This window comes from Falco punctatus, assembly GCF_963210335.1.
Source record: "Falco punctatus genome assembly, chromosome: 9".
In the NCBI taxonomy this organism is placed as follows: domain Eukaryota; kingdom Metazoa; phylum Chordata; class Aves; order Falconiformes; family Falconidae; genus Falco; species Falco punctatus.
The window spans coordinates 676,693-700,269 of NC_137589.1; the positions used below are offsets into that span (position 1 = coordinate 676,693).

The 23,577-nt window shown below is 40.6% G+C and overlaps 1 protein-coding gene across 1 annotated transcript in view; it reads right to left on the reverse strand.

The window, feature by feature from the left end:
- Positions 1-1,169: 1,169 nt before the first annotated feature.
- LRRC27 (leucine rich repeat containing 27) overlaps positions 1,170-23,577 on the reverse strand; it is a 36,189-nt gene continuing 13,781 nt past the window's right edge. The window contains 4 exon segments of the mRNA XM_080403425.1: positions 1,170-6,374; positions 12,130-12,240; positions 12,243-12,260; positions 22,697-22,755. Of these exon segments, the coding sequence (XP_080259551.1) occupies positions 6,124-6,374; positions 12,130-12,240; positions 12,243-12,260; positions 22,697-22,755 (439 nt within the window). The 3' untranslated portion in view covers positions 1,170-6,123.

Genomic DNA, 23,577 nt, shown 5'->3' on the forward strand with positions numbered 1-23,577 from the left:
CCCAGCAGCCCACCTGCACTCACCCAGCAGCTCACCCCCCCCAGCAACCCACCTGCACCCACCAGGCCCACCCCCCCTCCAGCAGCCCACCCACCCCAGCAGCCCACCTCCCTCAGTAGCCCACCCCACCCCCAGCAGCCCACCTGCACCCACCTGCACCCACGCCCCCAGCAGCCCAACCCCCCAGCGGAGCACTCCTGTGCCGCATATGCCATTCTCAGCCCATCATTTGCCACCACCGCACACGGGTATCACTTGTATCGTAAGTACCTAAGTATGTTCCTTTTATTTTGCTTTTTTAAAAGAAAAAACGTTTACAGGAGAAATTGAAGAATTGTTTTCTGTCAGTCAACACAATATTCTCCCCATTTATTTATGTGGGAATGTGGAAGCAAAAGGTGAGGACTATTTAAACTTGTCGTGTAACAGCAGACTTACTCCTTCCCCTGTCATTCAACATTCAAGCCCCTGCCCAACTTCTGTAGTCCTAAAAATGACCAGTCAAGGTGGCCAGAATGAGGAGCTTCCTACACGGGAGAAAGCAGATCGCAGCGCTTCAGCAGGACAAGCGAAAGCCCTGGGAGCCACTATCCATCAGGAAAGATCCCAGTGCTCCAGCAGGAATTCAGCTCCTAAGTGTTCAGTAAAAAACCATCAGCCTGTTCAGACCTGACCCCAATTAGCAGGAAGGTGCGTTTCTCTCAGGCAGCCAGCCCTGGCCTGCGAGGACGCTGGAGTGAGCCCTGATGGCCACTGTGGCCACACAGCAGAGCAGTGTCGGGAGGGTCGCGCTGACACCAGCAGCTTAACAGGCAGAGAGGGAAGAGATAAGGGACCCAGGCTGGTGTGATCCATATAAGCTAAAAGGATAATTTGATGCAGGAAAGTCTGTGTGCAATTAATCAAGCATACGCCTCGTCACACACACCCACCCACAGAGCCACCCCTGGGTGGGGTCTGCAGCCCCTCACGTGCGCACACACACAGACACACACACCTGGATGGGTTCAGCAGCCCCTCGCACACACACACGCACACACGCACGCACACACATCTGGACGGGCTCTGCAGCCCCTTGCGCGCGCGCACATACACACACACACACACACACACACACACATATATTTGGACGGGCTCTGCAGCCCCTTGCACACACACACACCTGGACGGGCTCTGCAGCCCCTTGCACACAACAGTCCTGCAAACCTGCTCTGGCACCACAGCAAACCCACCCTGCTTCTGCCTCCTTCTGTGGGAAGACTGGCCAAAGCCATTATCACAGATCGAAGCATTACATTTCTGTATTTATTTAACTTCCAGCACAATAAACGACAAGAATGAATAACCACAGTCCAAGAAAATCGGGTTAAAATGTCTGTTAACTGAAACTTGGGTAACAATTCTGTTGAAGATGCAGGAAGTGGAATAAAATCCTGCTCCGATCGTTTTTGCAGCCATCAGTTCTAAAATGTTTTCATATTGTATCATATATAGTAGCATATACAAAAAAATCTGCTTAAATCAAATTTATATTTTGCTGAAATAACCAAATAGGATCTGTAGCCCTGCTGCCCAGTGGGAGAGGCAGCACTGCCACCCCGCCACCCCGGCAGCACCCATGGCTCGGGGGCTCGGCAAAGCTCTGCTGCCAGCATCAAGAAATACTGTTTAATTGGTGGAAAATGTCACACCATGGGTGAGTAGAATGGTGCAAAAGCAATGTATTAACATGAAAAAACTGCCCGAGTCAGAAGCTCAGGTTCCTGCATCGTCAGTGAACGTGGCAGACACATCAGCTCAGTGATGTTTGGTGTCTGCCTTTACCTACGCATGGCGAGCCGGGGCTCCCAACGTGGGCACCAATGTTAGATGCCTACAGTTAGACAGGAAGCCTACGTCATCTCCTATTTGATAAACTGCAGTTCAAAAAGACATTTCTTCAAACACTGATGCATTTAGTAACATAATTTGGCTTAGTTGCAAAAATCTGACTTTTAAAAAACCCAGTAAAACATCTAGTAAGCTGTAAGTGTGGCTGCTTTGTTTTTACTTTCAAAATATACAAAAAAGACTCGTTTGGTTGTCTTTGACGCTGAATTGCAAATTCTACATTTCTAGAAAAGTTGTAATTGTTATACAACGGTCCTTTTTTAGTGTTTGAGTACCAGGTATTGTAAGCAGGTATCAGTAAAATGTAACACTAAACGTACAAATCCCTTTTTTATCACTGAGGGATGTAATTAATTTTAATTTTAAACATACTGACATTTCACTAAAATTTCTACACTCCCAAGGTCAGAAGTAGCGTGCCCAGCAGTTGTGGAAGTGAGATGAAAGAATTCTTCACAGCAAGAGAAAAACTCTTTACAGCATTTCAAGTTCCTTCAGTAGTTATGTCTCTAACTGCCTTACTCAGTGCCTATGTTACAATCCATTTTCACACCAGACAACTGGAAAAATCATATGCATTCATTTTCAGCATCTCATCTTTGGCAATACTTTATTATGAGAAATGAGAATCTAATGGCAAAACTAACAGGATAAATTTGTTGAGACTTTTAATGCCACTTTGGGAAAAAAACCACAACTTTTCAGGCCTCTTACATATGCTCAGAAAGAACCAGAAGTGAGGTCCCCTCCTTTCCTATGCCACTGTTTACAAATTCCTGGAGGAATCAGAAAATCCAGCCAACTTCAAACTCAGTTTGGCAGAGGCAACATCTCATATTGGAGGTGTTCAATAATTTAAAAAATCATATTTCAACACACGCACTTCTGTTTTAATGCCTCCAAGTAGCCTGATTATTGGAGCCACTACAGATTTTGAACAGCAGTTTGAAAGATCTGGCAACTCCTACACTGCACACGGGGCTGCAGCACTTCATGCAGGAGCCACAGTCCACACAGATATTTGAGAAAGGGTCTGCAAAGCCATTACCAAAGTGCTGCCATTTAAAGTCCTGGCTGCCTCTTTTAAAGTTTTAAATTTAAATATATAGGCTATCAAGAAAATAAATCAGTGTATCATTAATGGACTTTTTTTTTCCAGTGTCGTACCTTGCTGTTTTCTATTATGTACCATATCAGCATTTGTAGGTAAAAATCCAAACATTTCTTTTTTTTCTTTCAACTGCACTTGGCTGTGCCACTCCTGAAGAGTTTCTCGATTGCTGAAAAAGTTAATTTATATCAAACTTTTAAAGCCATGATTTAAGAGATGAATGTTACTACTCTTGTTTGCATGCTTAGCCATTTACAGCTGAACAATGACACTTATTAGACATAAGGACTCCAAAGAAAGAGAAACAAAATACTAGGAGCCTCTTCATGAAACATTAACTTGCAAAAGGATGGCAAGACCTGCACAGACCCACTCTCACTTCCCAGTTCAGTGGCAGAATATAGCAGCAAAGAGCAGGACACAGATTCAAACAAAAGCCAAGCAGAGCAATGAAACTGCTTAGAGGACTGGTAAAAAGCTGCATGGTTCATCTCTGGACTAGGTGTTTAAACTTGCTAAGTTTAGATACCGAGTAAATTTGAGTAAACATAAAGAAGTAGACAGTTGTACCACAAAAATTTCTACTGTATAACATAATCTGACCCATCACATTTTTAAGGTTTATCAATAAAAGTCTCATTAATATGATATCTACTCTAATTGTGAATGTCCACAATGATTCTCCACCTCTTCTTTGTTTCAGTCCTAAGTTTCAGGCTACTTCTCCTTGTACCGCTGTTGTCAGGCTCACAGACAAGAGTAACCCCCTTCATTTCCAGTGTCTCTTTAAAAACACCTGTTAACTATAAAAATGCCTAATAATAAACAATAGACACTGTCTGCAGTGTCTTGTTACGGATACTTTCCTACAGACTTCCCAGTATTTTCCTCTTGACCTCTACATTCTGTGTGTAACTATAAATATATAGTAATAGAGCTATAAATAGTAATAAAACTAAGGAACGCTCACATCCAAGTCCGACAAGAAGCTAAATAAACACCTTTGTGTCAGCATCCCATCTGAGGACGGATGGGGGTCTGACAGCCACGATTCAAAGGCAGGGCAGGTCAGGCATGTGAAAGCTCAGCCTTGTTCCCAGTGACAGCTCTACCGCTGCGCACACAACTGCTTAACTAACTCACAACAGAAGCAGGCTCATTTTTACTAGCCCTTTCTATAACTCCAGTTATAAAAGAAAAAAAGCTGTTAAGGTGATAGAAATCCAGGCTAACATTGTCTCATTTCTTGGGCCCGGTTTGTAATAAGTGGATGAACTTCTGAACTGCAGTCCAAATGTATGCATATAGTGAGAAAACATATGGAGATATAAACAAGTTCTTTTAGAAACATGTTCCACAGGTATGCCTTATACCTTAGATATATCCCATTTTTATGTCATATGCAGAGTTTGCCCTCTAGCTGTAGCCTTCTGTCAGCAAAGATAAAGTTAAATCTAAGTTTACATGGAATGTAACATATGAGCTAAATGAAATGGACTTATTTTCTGTTCAATCAAAATGGGAATTCATGGGATTCCACGGCTGAGCTGGTAAGAAGCTTGGTAAGTCACCTTTCTTGTTGCCCTGAAGCACTGCATTTTGTAAAGAAAAGCACTCTTTACTTCCACTTGTAGTGCAAAATACTTGAAATTACTTCTTTCCTTATAAATAGTCAAGTAGGCAATCTATTAAGAAGGTAAGTAACAACTTTTAAAAGACAATAACATTACAATTCTTGCTTTTTCCTTTGTTCAAATAAAGCTTGTTCCTCTTTTGGCTCCTTTTCTGCTACTGATCTGCACTTCTCAACTCGCTTTGCCTGAACTGTCCTATCATAGGACAGGAACTCAAAAATTTATTTCTCTGTGTGGACATTCTCCTTTTAAAACAGTTTGATATTTGTAATTAAATACTACATAGCACATTTAATGACAGTGATATACACACTCAAAATGCAGGATTTCATCTACTAGTAATCCTGCATATAAGCAGTCTGTTTTATTCAATATAACCATTAAAATATTTAAAGTAAAAAATGTGTTTAAATAATGTGCTAAATTAATTACTTCACAAAACCACTGCAAGTTGTACTGTGAGGAAAAGAAGCATAAACAATGAATTCTGCAAGACTTTTTCCATACTGTTGATACTTCAGAAACAAAAAATCCCTAAATTTTGAGAGTATCATTATCAAACTGTATGTAAAATGTACATCGTAAAATGTAGAGAATAGTGAGAAGTAGGGAGTGACATCAGAGAGATGGAGGGAGGCAAACACAAAAGGGTAAGGAGTGAAAGTGAGAAGGCAAGAAAGAAAATTCACAGTAAACAGATAAGTCCCCTTCCTATTTTTGTTTGAAATGTGAAGCCTAATCAATTGGTCAATATTTTAAAAATGTGACCTCTATTTTATTAAAAAGTAGTGTTGAGAAATAATTTATAAGCAACAGTAAAAATGTTCATTATTTTTTTTGGGGGGGGGCAGGGAAATCACTGATATCACAGTAAATATTGACAAAATAATAAAGAACACTTCCAGCGTGTTTATTCTCTCCTTTACTTAAAAAGGTACTTCCCTTTTTCAGAAAGGATTCACTATCAAATTCTCCCAAATAGGGTTTGCGTTATTTGCATATTGTGAAATATGACAGATAAAGCATTTATTAAATGCTTTGTAAGCATTTGCAAAGGAATTTAACATATTATCTTGTATTGATACATAGTTATTTATCATATTGCATATGCTAGAAATGAAAAATTAAGTTACCTGCAGGCTTCTACAGTCCTTTGTTATTCTGTATGATAACATTCTGTTCATCTTCAGTACAATAAATCTGGACATCCAAGGGTACAATTATCAAAATAGGAGTAAGAAAGGAAGTAAATGAGAAAACATAGAAGATCGGTAGTGGTTTTTAATTTTGGAGAACAAATATTTAAAATAATAGAAAATACAAAAGTTCATTTGTATTCTATATACTTATGTCAAAAACACTATTTATTCATCAAATACATATCGGACAATGAGTATAATGATGCATATTAAACTGCTTCTATATTTTTCAGAAGAAACACAGATACCAGCACTTGCACGATCCTTATCATACGCTATTGCGTGAGGCTTAGTCACTGCAAAGACTAGCTGACTCTGAGTAGAGCTGTTCTTTCTTGCTGTGGATTTTCCCTGCTTCAGTAAAATCATGGGTTGCACTGACCTGTTCATCAGGAAGAAATTCTTCTTTTTCACCTTTTATAATTTCTTCTTTCAGCTTCTGAAATATTAACTTTTCCTCTTCGTTAGGCCACTCATCTGATAAATCCAAGCTGGACTGCAACAGTTCACTTAAGTTGAGCTTTTCAACAGGTGGCATTTCTATTGGAATTAGAGGGATATTACTGTAATCCTATGTATCAATTAAATTCATTCGGTTTTTACGCAAAACACAGTGTTTAGATAGTGTCAGTCAATCAAGCTAACAGAAGTGGGACTTGTTGGTCTTTTTTTCTTTTAATACATATTTTATTCTCAAAGATTTTTCACAAGTTTAAAGCAATCTATGTTCTGGAAGTCTCAATAAATATAAGCAGAAAAGTGGCTTCCTTTTCATTGGTAATGTCAATTCCACCATGCAGAACCTGATTCAATTAACAATCATTTTTGTTAAGTACTTAACACTTCTGACTTACACCATGTTTAAGAGCCACGTGTCCTTGACACCCTGCAGAAATGAAGTTCTCAGAGCAGTGTCCCTAGCCCTACCCACTGAAGGTCCCTTGTTGCCTTCACCACAGACACACGTGACTGCCAAAGGCCCTGCCTCATTCAGGGCTCACCCAAACACCCGTGCAGTTGAACAGAGAGGCTACCATGGACGTCAGCAAGGTTTAAATATGTCCATGTCAAATATACTCTCTAAATGAGAGTGAGTTCTGAAAAAAGAGTAGGACACGAAAGCAGAAAAATCCCAGCTTTGTACTGGGATCTCTGCCTTGAAGGGGGAAAAAAAAGAAAAGAGTGGAAATTAAGACTCACATAATCCATGTGCATACAAGGACTGAGTTAAGGCTGTACATACCCTAACTACTACTCTCACTTGATTTTTCTGCAGCATTTATAGCCTGCCAATGTAGATGTGGGTATAAATAAGTATTACATGAACTGTGTATGACTAAATTAAAGATAGAGTTCTCTGCACGATGAATAGGAGCTAAAAATATGTTCCATGTATCAGAGGAAGTAAAAAGGCAAAGCAAACAGATACAATAATCACTAACATACTACAAGTGCCCAAATGCAATCTGAGTCAAAATAGGAAAGATCATTTAATGTAATCCATCTACATATGTATTGTAACATAACGACGGCAACCAAGTCCTGATGAAAGCTTTAGCACACCTTGCATTTCATCCTAACCGGCATCTCAGCTTAAACAAATTTAGCATTATCTCAAATTACACCATTATAGGCATTAATTTTCACACACAACTTAACTTACTCAGTGACCCTTCACATTTACATGATGGTGATTAATTCTAGGGCACATCTACACTGCACTCCAAAGACTTTTACTTATTGTGTGTAGGTAAATTATTAGGTACCCACAGAAGTGCAAGCTTGGCAATAGCTGACCACCACAGAATTCATCTGCCTTTTTGCGGAGGTCTGTACCCTGGATCTGCTGCTGCCCAAACAATAACCCTAACAGCTAAATATATCACACCCACCTTTGACTGGTGTCAAGACATCACAAGATACACCAAGCTTTGGTTCTATATAAACTATAGACTCCAGGAGGTTCCCTGAATCATACAGAAGAAACACACTGGATTTCATCTCCCTCCTCTTCTCACATTTTAGAGAAAAAGCTTTATTCCAAGGTACATTCTGTTATCCTCTCTGCATGAAGTATGTATATACTACTTCTTACACACTGCTCTCATCCAACATGAACAGATGGGCCATGTGGGAGGGAGCAAAAAACTCTTGCATGTTACAGAAGGTTCCCAAACTTCATGTGCATGCCCACAGATTCTAAATATTAAACTCCATGGGATTATTTTTCTTTAAATATACCACTACCTAAATTAACATTAAACATGATAACATAATTAAGTCACAACGGTGTTCCAGAGCATAATTTATAATTGCTTTGTCATTCTAATCTATTATGTTTGAATTAAGAGATTTAAATTAATAGAATGCAATCCCACATTCCTATGCAGACAAAAATCAGCAGAAAAATTGCTTTTGACTTGATATTTTGAAGAATACTAACCAAATTGGCTACATTTTCAAGACTGTGTACCACTGAAGGAGAGTTAAAACCCAAAATAAATAACTAGAGTATTTCAAGTATGTTACATGTATATTTTGAAAGGAAGCGTATAACAAATAGTTAAGGGAACTTGGAAAAAATGTCATAGTCGTTACAATACCAACAATACAATATTGTTAAACACTACTCTGCTAATTTCCAAACAAAACTCTCACTTCATATACTCACTTGAAGAGCAATCAGCTGTAAGTAATTCTAAATTGCTACTGCTGAGTATAGAAAGTGATCTCTGAAAAATAATACTGGTTCACCTCACGCAGATAGATAAAAAAATAAAAAGCAGACAGCCTGTTTTCCTAGTCTACGCATCTTTGAAAACAAAATCAAGAAAAGCTCTTTCGACTCATGGCTGAGCTCCTAACACCACGCTGGTGCTAGGAGGCCAGTACTTAGTCACATGCCCTCAGGATGAATACTTTCTTCTGTTCCGAGGTTTTACTTCTTTAGTCTAACATAAAAAAGACTTGCTGTTGTTACTACCCTAGACTTTTCACCTTAGGTAACAATTAAAAATGCTTCAAGATAAATTAGTTTCCTAATTGTAAAGGGGAGAATACATATCAGTAAGTGCAGTAAGAAAGTGTACTACACCGCACAGAAGTTTTGCTTCAGTTTTGCATAATTTGCTTAATAAAACTCCACTTGCATGCTGGAGAAAGCTTAGTTCAGTTGGACTGAAGCATTCCAATGTATTTTAACCATCACAAGGATTTGTTGCCAGAACACTCTGAAAGTCTATAAAAGGTGCAATTTTGAGTATCAACGAGCCACATTAATTCCCATTGAAAATTAATGGTAAAAGTTTGCCATTTTATTCCCACTCCCAAGTGTTTTTCCTATTTTGATTCTAAACATTATTCTGCTCTTGATGGAAATACCAAGTAAATACCTACACTTGGCAGTAGGCCTATGTCCAGAAAAACAAACGTTAGCCTTAACTATGTTAAGCACAAATGAAATAAAGAGCTTTGTTCCCTTTCACTTCAGTACTCTTTGTGACCAAATGTGTCAAAATGCATCAGTAAACATGACAGATTCTGCAGAAGGTGCGGCAAAAAATAAGTTAAATGATTAGTGTACGTTCCTATATGAAAATGGTAGTATTTAACAAAAAAAAACCCCAAAACCAAACCTGAAAGACTTCATGAAGCTCATCTGCTTGCATGGGCCACTGATTACCTTCCTGGGGAGATGACATCTCTCATTTTTTTTCATAAAGTTTAGCGAAGGCCCATGCTGATTCCTGCAGCATAGGCAATTCTGCGGAATACAGAACTTTGGGGTTCTTGCTCTATCATTCTGACTACATTAAAAATTAAACTAGGACTGGACTTTTAAAACAGTAAAATATATTTATAAGAGCAATCTTGCATCTTAAGAAGTCTACTTTACTATATCACTGGTTTCCTTCCTGGAAGACACTGTCATTTTTTCCAGATGATGAATTTACACTAATTCTGATACGATGTGGCTTGAGACAGGTATCAGGAACACTACGTGCAGCCAGGTACTGACCTTGCTTCCTAGCACACCTTGTTCCTGACATACAAAAGTTTTCAGCTAGCATGATCCTTGCTTGAGGAGGTATCAAAATCACACAATTTTTGGTCTGAAACAAGCCTTGATTTAGGTCTTCTGAGAAGACAGTTAATCTTGCCAACACACTGAGCCAATTCTCTTAATACATCATGCGAACCTGTCTGAAGATCGCACAGAAAGAAGTTCTCTTGAAAGTGTAAAAGCCAAGATAGAAGGACAATATAGAAGGTATCTCAGTCCATGACTTCACTCAAGACCCTGATGACTTAAAATGTTAAGCAAGCAGATTTTTACATATTATGCATGCTAAAGTAAATGTCCACTAATATGGAAAAAAACTAGATAAACATTAAGCACTAGCAACACAGATAAAACCTGTCTATACAGAAAAATGCACTGCTCGCTCTCAAGTCATGCTAAAATGTGGTGAAATTTGAAGGTAATAGTGGTAATTGAGCAATAGTACTGGGGCATAATTTGTCTCAAAACAAGAATTATAAGCAAGGTCTTCAAACATGAAGACAATAATTATGTGAAGTTCTGGAAATGTGCACAGTTCCCTTTCACGACACCATACGTGGAACTGAGATCAACTTTAAAAATACAGTAATTACCTTTACATCAGTATTTTGACTTCATTTTCAGTATCATGGTATTTTGAGCTGATATTTTTATATGTCAACATATTGCTTAGCATTGCTTAGCTCATTCATACTCTTGAATTTACTGCGTTCCCTTTAATGATATCACATTTCAACACCCCTAATTCTACTCTGATACTAATGCTATCCACAGTAATTAGCCTTCATTACAGGAAAGCTTAAGTATGAGAAGAGGTCTTCTGTGGGAATATGCCCAGTATTTCTATTGTTAATGACTTCTGGAATCTATCAGACCATAAATAATGCAAATTATTTTGCATCTTTTCCTCTCTGCTGACAATGTCTTAATTTTACCCTCCTAATGTAAATTTATAACTGCAGTACTGTGGGGAAAAAAAAAGAAAGAGAAAGTGTGATAAAGAGCAAATTACGCTTGTCTTTGAAGAACATGACCTCAAACACAATACAAAACCACAGAAAACACTATAAGGCTTCTGGTATGTGGATGAACAATATCAAGCTGCTTGTAAAAATTAGTTATGGTGTACGGTGTATTTACAGCGCACTGAATTTTTAAAAAGAAGTAGGTCTGCACCTCAGACTGCATACGAATTTGCTAATTATGTCCCCACCTCCCTTACGACACACACTCGCAGACAGAAGAAATCTCCTCTATATGTATTTTCATTTTCTTTTCGCCTCCTGCCAAAGGCCAAGCAGATGGGTGACACGGAGCCAGCAGAAAGCTGGTTCTGCAACCCGCCAGCAGCTGGTGGCCGGCCAGGCCTCGTCCCCGCAGCCCCCCTACCTGGGGACAAGGGACACTGGACAGGGCACTGCACCTGCTCAGGGGAGGCCGTGGCCTGCCAGCCCTCAGTGCCTCCCGTGCCCACCGCAGCAGCGACAGCCATTCCATTTCTCCTCCACTCCCCCCCCCCCCCAGGCCTCTGACCTGTCACTGGAGGCAGTTTGATTGGCATGGCTGTCTGGGTTTGACATCTGCGGGAGGCTGTCACTAATTTTACTGTTTGCAGCAGTCTAAGGATCTGAACCAGACTATGTCCCAAAATAGAAGCTACAACAGCACATTTGTAATTTTATCAGCTCCACCTCCTTTCTGTAAGCCAGGTATTATATTTCCATTTTTTCCCGCAGCTGTCTGCTAATTAAGTGTCTTTTTTCATTTCCCTAATATTTCAGTTTCCCCTATATCCCCTATAAAATGTCATCTACCTGTATACTTATCCCTGCTACCATTCCTATGAAGTGCCTGGCACGCACACTAGCCATTTTTCATCTTAATGAAACAGGCCGACCTTCTGTTCATGCTTCTTCTCTGCCGATTCTGAAGAACAGCCTCTGCTGAAAACTGTCTTCTTCTCTAACAACACCACACATAATTCAGAGCTTCCTCTTATACAAAGACAACATCCTCCTCTCCACACAGCGGTTTAAGATTCATGGTATGATTTTTTTATCACAACATTGAAGCTTTTTTTTCCCCTCGTTTATCCTAGCTGGCAATATTCCTTTCAGATGCAAAGCCGGATGACACACATTAGTGAAAGAGCCCACAATGAAAGCATCCCTGGGTTCACACTTTTTCCAAAACAAATTACAGTAAATGCACACAAATACATCTCCATCATACCTGAAGTGGCTGGCTCCATACAGAGTAGTTTTCCATTCCCAGAATCCCGAAGAAAGGACAGGATGCATTTTAATCCCTTTTGTATGACATCTTTAGGTGGAAATTCAAGGCTGTCAACGAAGTTAAGTTTCCTGTGAAAAAGACAGACTTCAGCCAAGACAGAATCACCGAACTGCTCCGGTTGGAAGGGACCTGGGAAGACCACCACGCCTAAGCTTTCAGCAGTTTGAAAGACAGGTGAGCTTTCAGATATATACAGCAGCTGAGTCAAGAGTGAATGACTGGTATTTACTGTGTTCATGATTTCTATGATGATTACCATTATTGCAAATGCAGATACTATATACTACCATGAATTACTTATTTGGTCAAGTCTAGTGATTTTCAGTTTGCTGGTTTTAGAGCTACAAATAAGTGACACTTTCATATATGCATAGTATTACTAATACTGTAATACCTAAGATTATTACCACGTTCCTGATAGGCTATGTTTCTCTTTTCAAGTCTCAGGCTACTCTGGACAGACTAGACTGAATTACATTGAAATGTTTGGTTTCTCCTTGAAAGTAACTTCCCAGAACATTAAAGCTGTTGATTTGCTGTGCTTAACTAAGGCTCACTTCAGACTGGGGCTTCTGTGAAAAAACAGAGTTGAAACCCAGTTGCAGAGTTTGCACCAGGCGTATGTGGAACCAAACAGGCATGTATTTTAACACTTCATATACTTTTAATTGAAACTCAAAGCAATCTTCTCTTCTGTCCAGCACTTCTGCCTTTGCCCAGCATGGGAACACATCTCCAAACTGAGCCCGAGATGCAGCATGCAGCCAGCTCATACTCCGCTCCTTCATCACTTCATTCATTTTGTTTTGGTTTCTGACATGTTTCACATCGATTTGTATAAAACAGACTGTCATTCTTGTTGTGATTTTTTGCATGCTGCTGCTTCTTTTACCTTTTTTTGCCCTTCTATTCTCCTGTAGCTTAATAGCTTTGCAAACTTTTCATGTTTTGATTTTGAAAATTTTTTTAACTATTTAATTTCTCTAAGCAAACTGCTTGCCCTGTTCAAGATCAGTCCAGACAAAATGAACTTTCTCACAGCAGCTTAGCTAACAAGTACAATCCCCCAGCTGCTGTTCTTGTGTTTTTACTCATAAATGAATGGAAGCTGCAGTGCTGACAAATCAGGTTTTTACCCTATATTAATTTTTTCATATGAAAGGAAAGGAATTAAAGATTTTAATTAAAGTGTTCCTTCTTTTCTTTCTAGGGCATTGTTCTGATTTTCTACTTTGGAAATCATTAATTCTTACTCCCTGCCTAACCATCAACTGTTCTTGGCCAAGGAAACAAAGGGCCACCACCTCATGATGACAAACGAGAGAGGGACCTAAATCTGTAGCCAGCCAAGGGCTAATGAGTTCATGCACTTCCCCGGCCTGCTGCAGCCTCCTGCTCATCTCATAAGCAAAAGTATATGCAGCACAGGTTAAACATGTAAAGAGAAGATGACTAGCAGGGTGGAAGTCATCTGTCATGCTCTGCTTACTGTCTGGTGAAATGGGAACAAAGTGCAAAATACACACCATCGATTTCAGAAACCAGATTCATTCTGATTATTTATATTTATAAATATTTATAAATTATGTTTCACAGAAGTAAAATAAAATTAGCAATTTTCCTAACGAGATTTACAAAATTAAATAATACTTCCAGTCAGTTTTGATTTTAAAAAATGCACAACTGCTGAAATCTGTTAAATCTTTCAAAAAATAAATGTACCAAGTGTATTTAAGAAAGGTAGCATTGGAAACCACAGACAATCTCAATCTAGAAAATCAGAATATATTTTTTATATTGTCTTACTGGAGTCACACTTTAAATCTCCATTCACAGCTTGGCTGTACAGTCTAATCTGCCTCACTTTCTACAGGTTCACTGCTTAAAATTCTGTGTCTATCTGCTTTACTCATGACAGTATAAAATAGTGTATTTGCTCTTTTAAAATGTCTTTGTAAAACCTTACTTGCAGAAATGACAAATACATTAGTAATAGCACAGCTATTTGATTTTAAATTGCCAGTAATTAAAGCTGAAAGGAATGTTACAAAACAAATTTCACAATGTGATTAACAACTCCATTTGACATTACTTCTCGAGAAATGTCAACTACAGCAATATTGACAAAGTACACTTAAGAAGAAAAAATAAAAAACAGCGTAAGGCAACGAGTAGCTGAACAAGGTACTAGGATTTTCTGGGAAGCTGGGGAGTGCGATGGAGTTCTTCCAAGCATCACGATGGGGAAAACTGCTGGACTGTTCTGGGCCCAATGTCTTCGAAGAGGGACTTGAGACCCAAATGCAAATGGATTCTTCGTATCAAGGAGATAGCATGTACAACCTGCTACATGTAAAACTACACCACAGATACACAGAGGCTTTACTGCAACATTCTATTACTGCCATGGAAGGCAGATTTGTTCTGATTTCACTGAAACAGAATAAAAGCATCGAGAACTTACTTCTTTTCATCTACACTCCAATTTTTCATTGTTTATACAGTTTTTTGAACAGCTGCAGGGTAAGAGCTGACTGGTAACTTATCAGTAGTGTAAGAAAAATTGAGTTTTGCCATGCCAACAGCAATGAAGGAACTCACTTGAGAGTTAAGGGAAATTCAGCTCAAATCTCAAGAACGTTCAAAACTTTTTTTTTCCTCACAGACCACAGCTAGAACTAGAAGTCTCAAATTTTAATCAGAATTACTTCTTTGAAGTCTGCTAAAATTGAACACAAACTGAGAACCACTGAAAACCAGAACTCTGTGAATCGTTTGTCTGAAATTGCACTCAAACTGCAACTGGGGTGATTTAGAGAAACTGAACAGGAATGGGGCTGAACAAAATTATTTGTTGAAAACCCTGGGGAAACATTTGGATGGAAATTTAACTGCACCGCATGTGTACCACATGCTGGCTGCAGAACTGACATACTGTTGTTGCACTGTAAGTGAAGTTTATCCAGGAACAATGCGGAATCAGCCTGCCAAGGTCTCGTGGCAGGACAAGGGTTCTGAGGAGAGGTCAGAAAAGAGGAACTACCTGGTACCACAGATGAATGGAAATATCCCAGGCAGACAAACTGGCAATGCATGGCGAGGGGGGGGGCAGGGGGAGGGAAGGCATAAAGGAATAATTACTTGGCTACAAACTACAGATACAACAGCCCAGCAGTGCCATATAGGCAAATATGTTACACAGTAACAAAAGTGCATCAAATTGAAAATCCATGTTTATTGCACAGACACTAAATATGCTGTTGTGTAATTATTGCTGTTGGTTTTGTGAAGAAATATATCCAAAGAGCTTATATATTGACTGCGTCTGTCAAACAAGCAAGCATTCCCAGTGTCTAAACGATCATATTGATTGTTGTCAATATGGCACTGATGATAAGGAATGCTGAGGTTTGGAGGTTTAGTAAATCGCCTGTATTCTAACAATCTAAAACCACTAAAACCAGAAGTTTGCTAAGTGAGCTACAATTACCAGATTTACTTTTTGTAGTCATGATTCACAAATTAGAAAATTACTTCAAATAATCGTAAAATACAAACACAGAAATGGAAGAGCTACATTACTAACAAGTAGAAATGGCTTTGAAAATCCACCTTGCAAAGAACTATTTGGGAATACAATTAGATTTAAAATAGATTAGTACAAAGAAATGGCATCTATTTTTAAACAGAAATCATCAAAATGAATCACACAGATGACTTCAGTATTGGAAAAATGAAATCTCATTTTTGTCTTGCTGAAAACCACTCAGGTTTGAACATGATTTGAGTGGAGTGGGGGAGTTACACAGGACAGGGAGCTACAGCTCATGCCACATGACGCAGCAGCATGCAGACTTCACTTTGCACGCCCGAGAGGACGGCAGATTGGCACTCTACCTTTCAGGATCCTTTACAAAATCATTTACTGAAATTTTAAGCTGCATCACCTACTGAGAGTCTTCATGCTTTAGAACTGTTCCTAAATCATTCCAAAGAACTCTTAAGTAGATGCAGCCATAGAATTATGTAGCTTCTATGCAATGCTTTCTTTAGTAGGCTTGAAGAGTTTTCTAACAGTATTCTCATCCCCATTTTCCAGCAGAGGAAACTGAGATGTGGGCAGTCTGGTGACTTACCCAAAGCCAGGTAACCAACTCCTCCAGCAAGCCACTGGCAGCCCTGGCAACAGAGGGCATGGATCCCCTGTTCCTCGCCACACTGCCCAACTAGTGCACAGCACCTTGGCGTCTGAGATGATTTTTTGAAACATAAAATCATAGAATTGTTTAGGTTGGAAAAAACCGTTAAGATCATCAAGTGCAGCTGCTAACCCAGCACTGCCAAGCCCACCACTAAATGATGTCCCTAAGCGCCAGGTCTACACATCTTTTAAATACCCTCAGGGAGGGTGACTCCACCACTTCCCAGGGCAGCCTGTTCCAATGCTTGACCACCCTTTCAGTGAAGACATTTTTTCCCCAGTACCCAATCTAAACCTCCCCTGGTGCAACTTGAGGCCTCTTGCTCTTGTCCTGTCACTTGGTACTTGGGAGAAAAGACCAACACCCACCTGCCTACAGCCCCTGTCAGGGATCTGTAGAGAGTGGTAAGGCCCCCCTGAGCCTCATTGTCTCCAGCCAGTTCCCTCATATTGGCTGGCAATTAATTATTGCTAATTAAATTCAGAACACATGACAACTCTACATGAACCAGGCAAACCAGTATACATGCTCTAGGAACAGGCTCCATTGTTTTGTTATCATTCAGACTTCTACTCCCTTCCAAAGATTTTTCATTCATTGAACAAGTAGCTTTTAATAAAAAAAGTAGTTCAATGAATGAAGGCAAACAGTGCAAATTCATTCCAGATCTAGATTTAAAAAAAAACACCCAAGAAATGGAGACTAACAGCTGAGATTGAAGGATGATTCATGATAACTCTAACTCATCTGAGTTTACACTACAAACTCTTTGTTTGGTATTGATGATACCAGCATCATAAAACTGGTGTTCTACTTACTAAGAAAAGAGAAAACAAAGAATTATAGAACGGCCACTGCAGGACAGTAACTCTAATCTGAGTTAGTGCTGATGCTGTCAGCATTAGCTCCCACTCTGTTTCTTGACATAGGTGGTTATGGTGGCAAGTGTACAGACAAGAGAGCAACAGGGAAGGATAGGAGGACAAATGGGCTGGGAATTAGGTCATGAAACACGGTTTTGTCAGAAAAAGCTGTCTTGTCAAAACTAGTGTTTTGTAAAAATATACTGGATTTTGACAATCTCTCACTATGTCACAAGCACAATTCCCAGGTTTTCTCCCAGTTTACCTGGTGGACTGCTTGGTGATCTCCTCAGGTCCCTGCAACTGGAGAAGCCCGCGATGCAGGCTGCCTGGGACATTCAGGGGCCTTGGAAGTCCTGACAAGCACAGCTCCACCACAGGGAAATGAGAAGCCTTTAGTAACTCGGATTAAAGCAAATCCTTGCATTACATCTACCATCCTCTAGCTAAGGTTTCAAAAAATTGGACCGTGGTGGTCCAATTGTCCACTATGTAAAGAGTCCAGCCTGAAGCAGCCCAGCTGCTGGGGGGCAGAGGGAGGCACAGTTCTGCAAATCACACGTGTATACATATACACATACACACACATCTGTGTATACTTTGTGGTGGCAGTTGTGTTGTAAAACTACTAGGTGGCAATGCCATAGACATACAGGCTTAGCCAAGGGAACAGATCACTCAGAGTAAGGCATATGATAGGACAACATCACCTCAGCACAACAATCCTGCCAGTCTCATCCTTGCAACTGTTAAAAATACTAAAGTGGATGTGTGCAAACAATTAAGGGAAATGGTGCTGAAAGTCCTGCTAGCAGAGCTGGCGGAGCAGACCGGCCTGGCTTGGGCCACCCCTACGCAGCCAGGGTATCACTGCACCACTCGCTAGTGAGCACATACATGACTTCGGGAAGCCTGGCTGCAGCCAGCCTCTACAAATCCCTCCAGCCATCTGTCATCACTGCACTGCTGCCCAGAAAAACCTGTCCTGAAAATCCTGCAGCGCTCTTTACCAGTTGCTGTGGCTTGAACAAAACCTCCAACACAGCAGGAACAGTGGCATCCATTTTTTGGTACCTGTCATCCACAGAGCCAGGAGAAATGGATAAATATGACATATGGTAGGAATTCTCTCATCTCTACACCAGTTTGGGAAATGTGTAATGATCAAAGTATTATAGTAGAAGAGAGTCCTGATCTAAGATCTGTCCAGAAAACAGCACCGCATGAAACAAGTTTTACTGCAGAAAGACCAGCAGACCAGTGGCCCGTTCTACTATGAGAGGCATAAGAATGTTTAAATCAGCAAATATTTTTTTTTTATTTATCACTGCTCAGCTTGGGGTAGTGAGAGCAGCATTATTCCAGGAACAGGCAGCCTCACGTGAAGCAGGAATGGAACAACTGTCCTTCTCCTGCCTGGGCCACCAAGCCATTTCTCTCCAGCAGCCAGATGGGCAACAGCAGGACTGCACAGGTCACAGGTCCAACTTGTTTGAAGCCATGTCTCTGCACTCTCACATGCTTTGATCCCCTGTTCAGAGCTCTCTTTCAAATAATTCTAGGAGACAGACTCACAGGAATAAGCCCTGCTCCAGGATGCGACTGAAAGCTAACTAGTACAGCTGAGCTGGCAGCGTATGTGAATTTTGTCTGAGTAAACAGCATCTGAACCACAGGGGTCAGCTGTTTTTTTCTTCCCTGTGCATATATGAAATCATCAGGTCAGCTGGTGCACAGTATGCATGCACTTTCCAGCATGTTTGTCACGTTAAGAAAGGGGGTTTCCTCAAACCCTTTACTTTTGATCAGCCTATCAATTTCCCAAGAAAGACAAGACCCTTGTGTCCAACCAGTGCGGCCACTACCTGCACTTCGATAGCCCACAGTATCAGAGGGTGATTCGACTAACCTATTCAGGGACACCCACTGACAGCGTCACTCAGCCAAATCTCTTACAACAACTACTCAAATCTCCAGAGCCTTATACAAAATGAACTTCACCTCAAGATTTTTATTATACAAAATGCAACTTTGTGACAGAATAAGGCTTGAAGATTGCCATTGATAATACACTAACTGCAAAACAAGCTTAAAATAATACACCTAGTAACAGCTAGCATGAGTTAGTTACAGAATAAAGTTCTTACCCAGTAAGCGTCCCTATGGGGGAGAAGACAGGTTCAGCCCATCGACTGATCCCAGAAGTTACAATGGAGTCTTCCCCAACTTCTCCCATCCTTTGCTTGCTTTTTGTTCTTCATAGTACATTGCATATTCATTATCATACACAGGACTGGCTAGAAGTTTTGCACTTGTAATGCAAATTAGTACGCATCCTCCGAGCACACTGCTGAAGTCCTTTACTAACTACGCATGTTCCCCGAGCAGGGTTTTGCCCTGTTTCAGGGGGGCTATTTGAGTCAGAGGTCAATGATGTCCCACTGCCACAGTTATTTTTGTCCTATTTTACTAATTTTCTGTTGATGTCGGTGGATTGTAACACCTTATCAACTTGTCTTCTCTTGCAGCCAGAACTTTTGTCACTTGAAGGCTTATTTCTGTGCAACTTAGATAACACTGTTCTTTTCACTATCTATTCTTTGTTTCTCGTCCTTCCCAAGACTGACTCCCTTGATTAGAAGCCCCTTCATTCATAACAACTTCAGAGAGTGGGTCAGCTGGACCTAAATTGTGCACAGATTTGTTTAACATACAGTTAAACACTAAATCAGAGTTTGGTATTTCAGGAGTTTAGAAAACAATTCCCCCACTTTGGACTTATTTCAGTCCAAGACCAGTTCACTTTCTTCAGATTTAGGTGGACCTTGAGTGACTCTAGTCATATATATTTTTGTTATTGACTGGTATCACACGCCCAGTGAGGTATGGTAGTACCTTGGAGGTGGGTAACTTTGGGATGGAGGTATGCGTTGGTATTACAATGAGATTATTTCATCCAAGGAAAGTAATTTTGCCACAGCGGTTGGCTCAGCACCAGACATCTTATAGGTTCTTCATTTGACAACTGCTATGCAGCTTATCAGCTGTATGGTCCCATCAAGTTCCCATTCCTGCAGGGAGCACAACAGAGCCTGGCTGCAGGGTCTCCACTCCACTCTACTCTTCGTCACTCCTATCAGCATGTGCTGAGATGGGAGGATGTGTTGCTTAGGGAGCCATGGTAAAGTAGATTAGGTGCATGCCAAATATCCTGAAAGCGATAGCTGTATTTTACCCTAAAAAGCTTTCTGTAATACTGTGCTTCTATGGGGTCCCGGTTTTCTCTAGTTCCACACACACCCCCACACCCCCCCCAAGTAATTTTCCCACAATGCTGGCTGTGAAGGATTTCAGCACAGAGCTCAGGAAGGCCAGAGGGGTGTCATGGTTTAACCCCAGCCGGCAACTAAGCACCATGCAGCCACTCGCTCAACCCCCCACCCTGGTGGGATGGGGAGGAGAATCAGAAAAAGGTAAAACTTGTGGGTTGAGATAAGAACAGTTTAATAATTGAAATAAAGTAAACAATCATAATAATAGTAGTAGCAGTAGTAATAGTAATGAAAAGGAAAGAGCGAGGGGGAAATAAAACCTAAGAAAAACAAGTGATGCCCAACGCAGTTGCTCACCAGATGCTGACTGATGCCCAGCCAGTCTCCAGGCAGTGATCGGCGGCCCCCAGCCAGCTCCACCCAGTTTATATACCGAGTATGACATTCTATATTCTATAGTATGGAATAGCCCTTTGGCTGTTAAGGTCGGCTGCCCTGGCCCTGCTCCCTCACAGCTTCTCATGCATGTTCTTGCTGGCAAAGCATGGGATACGGAAAAGTCCTTGACTTGGGGTAAGCACTACTTAGCAACAACTAACATCAGTGTGTTACCAACATTATTTTCATACTAAATCCAAAACACACACTGCATTGCACCAGCTACTGGGAATAAAATTAGCTCTATCCCAGCCAAAACCAGAACGAGGGGATTCTGGTCTGACCCCAGAGGATGAGCTGGCCCAAAGCCCATGGCTAGTAGGCCTGGAGAAAGCAGGGCCCTAGAGAGCTGAAGAGTGCCAGGTCTGCATGGAAGACCCTGGTGCTAGAAGCCTTGAAAACAGACCAGTCCAGACCGTCCCAGAGTAACTGCTAGGTGGAAAGCAACAGGGTCAGTATTGCATGGTACAGGGCTACAACGGCTGTGAGGCAAGGGCATTTACTGCTGTGCCTGGTTCCTTCCTTAATGCATTGCCCAAGGCACAGGAGCACTTGCATAGCACCAAGTATGAATAGCAAAGCTTTATTACAATAACAGAAAATGTAATCGTGCTTGGGAACATCCCTGGGCCTTAGACTATCACTGTCTGTATCACTAAAGGGTCGGATCGGTCCCTGATACACACGTCTGCCTGCACCAGCCCAGCCTGTCTCAGGCAATTCCTGCACAGGGCCTGGAAACTAAGATGGTCCAGAGCTACTCCCTGGGGAGTTCTGCATGCTGCCACCCTGTTTCGGATGGAGGGAATACACTTGTACAGGAACCAGTCATTTTGTGCCAGCTGGCCTCAGTACTTTCTGGGCACATTTTATCTACCAGCAGAGACGTTATCTCATGGGCAGAGGTAAGATACTACATGTAGACAGTGCTGGAAAGTGAAAACAAATACAAGTAGTCCAGTGAAGCATAGGATCCAGCATGGTCTACCATAAGCAGCTGCAAAAGTGCATGCCAAAGTGCAGTCTGAACATCAGCTATGTAAGCAGAAGGAAGTCAGACCTAACTGTGTGGCCATCTTCTGTTCAAGCCATTTGTTTTGGTGACACAAGCTCAGGCTCCAGACGTAGCTTTGGAGGTTAGTCTCCCAGCACTACAGCAAGGAGCCTTGCAGCTCAGACATCAAATAGGGATAAAAAAAATCCCCAACACTTATGCCATGAGGACTCTGAATCTCAACTGGACCATCCCAGGAGTCCCCAAAACCTGCACTGTTTTCCTTAAGGAACATTTGATTTGGAAATAGTTGTTATTTCGAAGTAGTAACTGCTAATGCAAAAAGATTGAGTAAAATGAAGGTACAAACTGTAAGACAGCCTTAAGTATAAGAAACTGCTGTAGAAGTTCTCAGCTCTAATCACATTTAGTTATTTATGCCTTACTATGCAGATGCCTGAGATGTCTGACATCTGAGATATGCTTTTTACTTCAGTCTTAGAGAAATAATATTGAACATTTCTGACGAGAACACTACAGACATTTAAAAAAAATTTTCTCCTCTTATCAATGAAGGCAATCATAAACCACGTAAGTACTTCTCTCATAGCACGTGTTCATGGTAAATCAAAACCATTCTTTAAATATCAAAATATTTTAAAGTCTAGCCACAGAATTAAACACCAAGAGCCAAAAAATGTCTTTGATATGTTCAAAAAAGAAGTGAGTACTTACCAAGTTCTGTGGGTAGCTCGTTTATAGGATTCCTTTCTAAAAGCAGAGTTTTCAATTGCCTTTTCAATAAAACAGAAGAGTAATAACTGTAAGAGCAAAGTTCGTTTAACTAAATAGAAACACAAGAATATTTTCCCTTCTTAATTTTTTTCTTGCTTTTGTTTCCTACTACAGAAAGGATTCCACAAGGCAAATCCACGCTCCTCCATTCCCAGCATCAATGCTGGAAACTAACAGACCTCAAAGCTTTCTGGTATGACAATCTGAAGCTTGCCTTTATGCCCCATTTATTATATGCTACTTCAGTATTTAGTATTCGAACTTTCTTTGCAAAGCCTGCTTATCACTTTGAAGTCTGATACTGACTGTGCCAATTATAAACACATCATTTTCAGTTTATAGTTTTGCTGAGCTTCACGTGTTTGGGTAGCTGAATGCGTTCCTCAGGCTAACTTAGAGCTAAAACTGCTCAGACATTTTTGATAATGAGATTAGAAAGAAATATGCCCTGTATGTATTCAATTTTGTCAAAAATTCTTTTTTTTAAAAGCTCTAGTGCTCTATTCTTGGAAGCAGCCTAGAAGCTTGACAGGGGTCACATATGACATTTATGGCATTTATGTCACATGTAAGATTTTTTTTTGATGTATCTGAAAAATCGTTAATATTTAGACAAATCCTAAGGTTCTGAAAAAAGGTCAGTAGCCTATGCTTGGAAAACAATTGTTATTGTTTAGCAAGTAAAACGCCCAGAGTTGCTTTATACACCGTTGTTTGGAGTGTCTCTGATGGGAACCTCTGGGCTACTGTGCGTTTAGGATAGAGGGACACTGTATCCAAATACAGAGAGGGTCTCTTCTTCCCCTTGTAGCACACAGCTG